Source organism: Carlito syrichta, unplaced genomic scaffold, assembly GCF_000164805.1.
Source record: "Carlito syrichta isolate Samal-C Ts95f unplaced genomic scaffold, Tarsius_syrichta-2.0.1 Scaffold308201, whole genome shotgun sequence".
NCBI classification, from domain to species: Eukaryota; Metazoa; Chordata; class Mammalia; order Primates; family Tarsiidae; genus Carlito; species Carlito syrichta.
Window position 1 is genome coordinate 166,560 of NW_007252297.1, and position 8,817 is coordinate 175,376.

An 8,817-nucleotide genomic window follows, 5' to 3' on the forward strand; every position below is an offset into this window, starting at 1 on the left:
ACTCAAAAAAAAAAAAAAAAAAAAAAAATCTCCCAGGGAATGTTAGATCTCTGTTCTCTGGTTGTAGAATAACCAAAGAGGGTTAGAAGGGCTGTGAGAAGGAACAGACAACTGAATTTCAGAACAAGTAGTATTTCCCTTGGTAAAAGAGACCCAGAATGCCAGGTTTAAAGTAGACTATAAAGATGGAATAAACCATGTGATTTCCAAAAAATGCTCAGCCTCCTTCTCCTGTTCTGGGCCTGTCTGTCCAGTATAGCTCAGTGAAATCTTATTTCCTCATATTATTAGGAAAGTGAAGTTAACTTGTATTTGGGGAAGGTGTTTATAGGAATTTATGCTTATCGCAAGGATCTCAGTATATTTTCTTTTCTTTTCTTTTTTGAGAAAGCAGGATTTATTGAGAGGACAGAAAAGCTCCCACGTTGGGATGGGACCCGAAGGGGTTGTCCCCTCAGTATGTTTTCTTTTTTTTTGAGTTGGAATCTCACTCTGTCGCTCAGGTTGGAGTGAAGTGGCACGCTCATGGCGACCGCAGCCCCGACCTTCTGCCTCAGCCTTCCAAGTAGCTGGAACTATAGGCACACGCCACCATGCCCAGCTAATTTTTTGATTTATTATAGAGATGAGGTCTCACGAAGTTGCCTAGGCTGATCTCGAACCCCTGGGCTCAGGCAATCCTCGCCTTGGCCTTCCAAAGTGCTGGGATTACGGACTTGAGCGACCAACCTCTCCTGACCCTAGTACGTTTTCTTTTTTTTTTTTTTGAGTCAGAGTCTCACTCTGTCACCCAGGCTGGAGTGCAGTGGCACGCTCAAGGCCACCCCAGCGTTGACCTGCTGGGCTCTGGCGATCCGTCTGCCTCAGCCTTCCAAGTAGCTGGAACTACAGGCGCGTGTTACCACACCCGGGTAATTTTTTTGACTTCTTGTAGAGATGAGGTCTCACCAAGTTGCCTGGGCTTGTCTCGAACCTGCAGGCTCACACAATCCACTCGCCTTGGCCTCCCAAAGTGCTGGGATTACAGGCTGTATTTTTTTTTTTTTTTTTTAGTTGGAGTCTCACTCTGTCACCCAGATGGGAATGCAGTGGCACACTCCCGGCCACTGCCACCTCGACCTGCTGGGCTCTGGCAATCCTTCCGCCTCAGCCTTCCAAGTAGCTGGAACTATAGGTGCGCGCTACCACACCCGGCTAATTTTTTGATTTATTGTAGAGATGAGGTCTTGCTTGTCCAGGTGGTTCTCGAACCCGTGGGCTCAGGCAATCCATTCACCTCAGCCTCCCAGAGGCTGTATGTTTTTTTAAGGATGAAAGGGCTGACAGGCTGTGGTGGTGATGCTTGTAATCCCACCTGAAATTTGAGAATTTTGGGAGACTGAGGCAGGAAGATTGTTTGAGACCAGAGTGAGAGACTAACTTGGGCAATATATGGAGACCCCATCCCACACACCTCTAAATTAAAAAAAGGGCACATGGGTCAGGTGGGGATGGGGTCAGAGGTTTGATCTCTTGACCATGTTTCCTTTGAAGTCATTTGAGCCTCAGACTTTGGGGAAATGGCCCAAGCTTGGGGCAGTCACCCGTCACCCATCTCTCTACGTGAAGAAGTGTACAGAGTTCTCCTCTTAGGACGCCCAGTCATGGGGTGTGGGGACTGCTCTTACACTTCCTCTAATCTCAGCATGTGAATAAGCCTTTGTGTCACACACTGTGCAACTTTTCTGTCTTTCTTAAGTTCTTGGGGTGAGAGAGAAGAGAGGCCAGGGTGGGGCATGGCAGACTGCTGTGCTTTCCTTCTTGGCCTGTCCTCAGTTAACTCGCTCTGGGACAGCTTCCTCAGGGCTACAGAAACTGCCCCCCAGCCGTCCTTTCTTCTGGGCCCCTAGTCCCAGAGCAGAGCTGACAAAGGAGATTCCTGAGAGAGCGCCTTCTTATCACAGAAAGTGCTGAGCCAAGAGCTCCTAGCTGCCCCTTTTGCAGATGTGAAGAGCCAGTGAACTTTGGACTCAGAAGGTTGCTTAACACTCCTTTCCTCCTCCCTCATCCCTTCCTTTGCTGCCGCCTCACCCCCTCCACACGCCTGGACTTAAATTCATAGGCATTTGTCGGCCTTCTTTTTTACCGCTGGCTGGAAAGGAGGAGCGTTGGACCACGGATCCTAGAAGGCACGTCTCTCCCTGACTGTACCCAGGGCGGGAGTGAGTTTGTGTCCCATGCTGTCCCTTCACCCCCACTCACCTTGCTAACTAACCCCTCTCTTGGCTGCTCTGCTCTGTCCAATCTCTTTCTCTCCCGAGCGCCTCTTGCCCTGGTATCTTTCCACTTGCCATCTTGGCTCGCGGCTCCCGTGCTCCTCTCCGCTGTCTTGGGCTCTGTGTTCCCACCATCTGCCGCTGGCTTCAGTTGTTTCCTTGCCTAGGCTTTGGGTGGTACTTCTCCAGCAGCAGCTCCGGGGTGGGGTGTAGTCATTAGCTGCCTTTAGTCATCTCTAGGTTCTGCTGTTCATTGGGATCACCTTTCTCCCATTCATACTTTTTTGGGTGGTGCGACTCTGCTAATGAGAAGGGTTTATGGTAGGAGGCCTGGAATACCAGAGACTGGGAGAGATATCTGGGAAAGGAAAAACAGTGAAGAGAAGAACAGCATGTTTTCTTTCAGGGTGGGGTGTGCTGCTTGGGCATTGCCAGGGCAGAAGATCTCAGCTAAGGGTTAAGGGGTGCTCCTTGAGTGGGGCGATGATTGTGGGTTTCCAGGAGCTCTCTGCAGTCTTAAGTTTGTTTTTTTGAGTTGGAGTCTCACTCTGTCACCCAGGCTGGAGTGCAGTGGCCGCTCCCGGCCACCGCAGCCTCGACCTGCTGGGCTCCGGCGATCCTTCCGCCTCAGCCTTCCAAGTAGCTGGAACTACAGGCGCACGCCGCTATGCCCGGCTAATTTTTTTATTTATTGTAGAGATGAGGTCTCACCAAGTTGCCCGGGCGGGTCTTGAACCCATGCTCAGGCAATCCACTCACCTCAGCCTCCCAAAGTGCGGGATTACAGGCTGAGCCACCAAGCCCAGCTTGAAGCCTTAAGTTTTGCCTTAGGTAGAGCCTGTGGGGAAAAGAGCAGTGTTGTGAAGTGATACCATAGATTATCTGCTTGCAAGGTTGGTTCCTTAAGTTGCATCTCAGCTTAAGTGGTAGCTGAAGTGAAACTGAAGGGAAGACAGACTGTTCTGGGGTAAGGCTGAAAACTCAGGCTCAGATAGAACCTGGAATTCGTTTTCTATTTGGTAAGCTGGAAAGAGGAAGGAAGACAGGTACTTTCTCTTTGGGGAATGAGTTCCTTCCCTTAAAAATTCAAGTTGGTAGCCTAGTGCGGTGGCATACGTTTATAATCCCATCTGCACAGGAGGCTGAGATGGGAGGATTGCTTGAACTCAGGAATTTGAGGATGCAGTGAGCTATGATCATGCCACTGTGCTGCAGCCTGGGCGACAGAGACCCAGTCTCTTAAAAAAAAAAAAATTCAGGCTGGGTGTGGTGGCTCACACCTGTAATCCCAGCACTTTGGGAAGCAGAGGCGAGAGTATTGTCTGAGTTCAAGGGCTCAAGACCAGCCTGGGCAACATGGCAAGACCTTATTTTTACAATAAATCAAAAAGTCAGCCCGGCATGGTGGTGCATGGCTGTGGCTCCAGCTACTTGGAAGGCTGAAGCGGAAGGATCACCTGAGCCCAGTAGGTTAAGGCTGCGGTGACTGTGAGTGTGCCACTGCACTCCAACCTGGGTGAAACAGCGAGACTCTGACTCAAAAAAAGAAAAACCAAAACTCAAGTTGGGGTCGTTTGGATGAGCCAGCTGGAACAGAGTTACTTGGAGGTGGGAAGCAATGAGAGGTCTCTGTAGTGGTGGGTGGGCTGCCCGTGATACTGGCCCCTGTGGGGGTAGGCAGTGGTTCTGTGTAGTTGCCAACCATCCACTATATATCACCATCTTTCTTCCCTAGAGGGCGATGCCAGGAGGCTGGTGAAGGCTTTCCTCTCCTGCTCCACAATGCCTGACAGTACCAAGTATGAGGCGGCCTCTCAGCATGAAGCGGATGCCTCCTCTTTGGGCGACGGGGCCAGCCCAGGGCCTGAGCAGGTAATGCTGAAGAAGGAGATCTCACTACTCAACGGAGTGTGCCTGATTGTGGGGAACATGATCGGCTCGGGCATCTTTGTCTCTCCCAAGGGCGTGCTCATGTACAGTGCCTCCTTTGGCCTCTCCCTGGTCATCTGGGCTGTCGGGGGTCTCTTCTCCGTCTTTGGGGCCCTTTGTTATGCGGAACTGGGCACCACCATTAAGAAGTCTGGGGCCAGCTATGCCTACATCCTGGAGGCCTTCGGGGGATTCCTTGCCTTCATCAGACTCTGGACTTCCCTGCTCATCATTGAGCCTACCAGCCAGGCCATCATTGCCATCACCTTTGCCAACTACATGGTGCAGCCTGTCTTCCCGAGCTGCTTTGCTCCCTATGCTGCCGGTCGCCTGCTGGCCGCTGCCTGCATCTGTAAGTGGGGCTGGGGCCGGAGGTGGTGGGATGGAGGACTGGGCAGAGGCTGGGATGTGTATCCAGTTAGGGAATGAGATGGAGATGGAAGGGAATGCCTCTGGCAACACCTATATGTATGTGTGTGTGTAGTTGTTGTTAAACTAATGTATACTTTGTGTGGAAATGCAAACATTACCACAGTGTAACAAAAAAAAAAAAAAAGAAGAAACCATTAAATGATTGAGGTGGGCGGCTTAAAAAAATAATAAAGAAATAAAGAAAAAAGAATTCACCTTTCCCTCACATTCCCATGTTAAAACATTATTAGTAGTTTGTATGCTTATCCTGATTTTATTTTTTTGAGTCAGAGTCTCACTCTGTTGCCCAGGCTGGAGTGCAGTGGCACACTCTGCTGGACTCTGATGATCCTTCCACCTCAGTCTTCCAAGTAGCAGGAACTACAGGAGCGTGCCACCATGCCCAGCTAAGTTTTTGATTTGTTGTAGAGATGAGGTCTTGCTAAATTGCCCATGCTGGTCTCGAACTCCTGGGCTCAGGCAATCCTTTCACCTCCACCTCCCAAATTGCTGGGATTGCAGGAGTGAGCCACTGCATTGGCTTTTTTTTAGAGAGACTTTGGCTGGGTCAGGCAGTCTCTTTAATCCCAGCCTATAATTGCAGCACTTTGGGAGACTGAGATGAGAGGATTGCCTGAGCTCACGGGTCTGAGAACAGCCTGGGCAACTTGGCGAGACCTCATCTCTACAATAAATAAAAAATCAGCCAGGCGTGGTAGCACATGCTTGTAGTTCCAACTACTTGGAAGGCTGAGGCAGAAAGATTGCTTGAGCCGCAGGTCGAGGCTGCGGTGGCCGTGAGCATGCCACTGCCTTCCAGTCTGAACAACAGAGTGAAACTCCAACTTGGTGACAGACCTGGTCTTGCTCTGTCACCCTGCCTGGAGTTGCCATCATAGCTCACTGCAGCCTCGAATTCCTGGGTTCAAACAATCTTCTTGCCTCAGCCTCCTGAGTAGCTGGGACTATAGGCACACTGATTTTTTTTTTTCTTCCTTCAAAAGATGTAGTTTTGTTATTTTACAAAAATAGGATCATTCTATTCTACATATAATTTTACAGTGTGCATGTCCTCCCCATGTTAGTGGCATATTTTCTACTTACAGATCTACTTTTTAATTAACTATTTTTATTTAATTTATAATAATAATATTTTTTGAATTGGAGTCTCACTCAGTTGCTCAGGCTACAGTGTAGTGGCATACTCACGGCCACCCTATTGTTGACCTGCTGGGCTCCCACAATCCTTCTGCCTCAGCCTTCTTTTTTTTTTATTTTTTTATTTTTTTATTTTTTATTTTTTTGAGTTGGAGTCTCACTCTGTCGCCCAGACTGGAGTGCAGTGGCCGCTCCCGGCCACCGCAGCCTCAGCCTGCTGGGCTCCGGCGATCCTTCCGCCTCAGCCTTCCGAGTAGCCGGAATTACAGGCAGGCGCTACCACGCCCGGCTGATTTTTTGATTTATTGTAGAGATGAGGTCTCGCTGCCCAGGCGGGTCTCGAACCTGTGGGCTCAGGCAATCCACTCACCTCAGCCTCCCAAAGGTGCGGGATTACAGGCTGAGCCACTGAGCCCGGCTGCCTCAGCCTTCTAAGTAGCCAGAGCTACAGGCGTGCACTACCACGCCTGGCTAATTTTTTATTTATTGTAGAGGTGAGGCTTTGCTACGTTGCCCAGGCTGGTCTCGAACTCCTGGGCTCAAGCAATCCTCCTGTCTCGGCCTCCCAAAGTGCTGGGATTACAGGTTCTAGCCGTAACGTGTTAATTTTAAGGATGCATAATAGTTTATTTAACTAGCCAGTCCTCTGTTAGTGGCCTTGCACATTGATTTCAGTTTTTGAGTCTTACAGATAACACTCCAGTGAATATCCTTTTGCACTTGCATGAGTATTTCTGTGGGCTAGATTCTTTTTTTTTTGAGTTGGAGTCTCACTCTGTTGTCCAGACTGGAGTGCAGTGGCCGCTCCTGGCCACCGCAGCCTCGACCTGCTGGGCTCCGGCGATCCTTCCCCCTCAGCCTTCCAAGTAGCTGGAACTACAGGTGCGCACTACCACGCCCGGCTAATTTTTTTTTTTGGGTTTATTATAGAGATGAGGTCTCGCCTGCCCAGGCGGGCCTCGAACCCATGGGCTCAGGCAATCCACTCACCTCAGCCTCCCAAAGGCGCGGGATTACAGGCTGAGCCACCGAACCTGGCTAGATTCTTAAAACTCATTTCAATCCTCCTTGATTTTTTTTTTCCATCTCATAAATAAATTATTATTCAAATCTGTATATTCAGCAGAACCTTGTTGGAGGTGCTGAGAAACCCCATCCCTCAGGTGCTCTGTTCTTGAAGAATGCTCTTCCAACCTGAGAGTCCCTAGAACCTTGGAGATGCTTTGAAGAAGCTCAGACATTCTGTCGGTTTGAGGCCGTGCTGCCCTAGCAGCAGCGTTGAGGTGCAGAAATTTTGCACTAGGTGCAATTGCTTACTGGATCATTCCTCTAAAAAGCTTGTATCTTTTTCTCTTTTAGTTTCTCTGTTACCCTATTTACTTCTCAGCTTTCTCTCTAACCTCCCTGATTTTACTGTTGTGCAGAGAACTGGCTGTCTTCTGTGGTGTCCTCTTGTGTCTTACTGTCCATGAGTATGACTCATCTCAAACTCCTGGGCTCAGGCAATTCTTTCGCCTCCATCTCCCAAATTGCTGGGATTACAGGTGTGAGCCACTGCATTGGCTTTTCTCTGCATCTGGGATGTTTGTCATGTGTGGCAATAGTCAGGGATGGGTGGAAAACACTGCCTTGTGTTACAAGAGGGGGGTTTCCCCAGAGGTCTTAAATGTGATCTGTAATTTCTCTTGCAAGGGTGCAGATGGTCTGGTAGGTTGCTTTACTTGCAAAACTAATTTTAGGATCTGTTGGTCTTGGAGCACCCTCCAATTCAGGTATGTAATTACATATCTTATGTAGAGAAGGATCATTCCATCTCAGACATATTTCCAAGATGGCTGCATTCCTTTAAGCACTAGAATTCTTCTTTTTTTTTTTTTTTGAGTTGGAGTCTCACTCTGTCTCCCAGACTAGAGTGCAGGGGCATGCTTATGGCTACCGCAGCCTTGACCTGCTGGGCTCAGGCAATCCTTCTGCCTCAGCCTTCCAAGTAGCTGGAACTACAGACATGTGCCACCATGCCTGGCTAATCTTCTGATTTACTGTGGAGACAAGGTCTTACCAAATTGCCCAGGCTGATCTCAAACCCTGGGGCTCAGGCAATCCTCTTGCCTTGGCCTCCCAAAGTGCTGGGATTACAGGCTTCAGCCCCTGTGCCTGGCAAATTCTATTATTTTAAGCATCTTCACTGAAATCTCTTTAAAATCAATAACATGTTTGCTTGCTTTCATAATTTGACATTCCTTTTGGTGACTTAGGATTACGATTGCACATCTCAATTCTTATATGACTATAAGGCCTTCCCAGGCCATGCTGGAGGGAAAGATGTTTGCTTCCTTGGTGGCCTCAAATTTCTGGTCTGACTTTAGTTCTTCAATCTTTATTCTTTTATGAGTTCTGTCTGTGTCATCTCTGGCAGCTGTTGTTCCTTGATTCTGGTATTGTACCTACCTCTACCAGTACCCCTTTTTAATTTTCTGCTTCTAATTTGGGTATAGAGAACATGCTCAAACCTTTGTATACCTTGTACACATTCACACGTTTGTATACCTTGTGTGCAAAGTAGCTGTAGATATGATTAGTCTGTAGAGCTCCCCAGTGAGTAAACAGCACGGAGTTTTGTGCGTGGATTTGTGGCATAGATTTGAGACAACTCTGGTAGAGTGAAACGTGCAACTGACTTGTGTTATAGGTTGGGCTCGATAGCTGTATGACCTTAGGCAAGGTGCAGTGAGTGTTTATTTCCAGATTACTGAATGAGATTCAGTGAAAATCGTAAATCAGCTGGGTGTGGTGGTTCATGCCTATAATCCCAGCACTTTGGGAGGCAGAGGCTAGAGGATTACCTGGGTCCAGGGGTAAAAAACAAACAAACCCATAAATCATGACTCAAGTGTAAGGTATTGATTGTTATTTTTATTTATTTATTTTTGAGTTGGAGTCTCACTCTGTGGCCCAGACTGGAGTGGAGTGGCTGCTCCCAGCCACCACAGCCTCGACCTGCTGGGCTCCGGCGATCCTTCCGCCTCAGCCTTCCAAGTAACCAGAATTACAGGCATGCGCTACC

At 48.6% G+C, this 8,817-nt stretch overlaps 1 protein-coding gene across 1 annotated transcript in view; it reads left to right on the forward strand.

Annotated features, from left to right (window-relative positions):
• Nucleotides 1–8,817, forward strand: part of SLC7A7 (solute carrier family 7 member 7) — a 41,373-nt gene that overhangs the window by 2,396 nt on the left and 30,160 nt on the right. The window contains exon 2 of the mRNA XM_008065278.2: nt 3,993–4,536. Coding sequence (XP_008063469.1) covers nt 4,038–4,536 — 499 coding nt within the window. The 5' untranslated portion in view covers nt 3,993–4,037. The remainder of the gene's footprint in view (nt 1–3,992; nt 4,537–8,817) is intronic.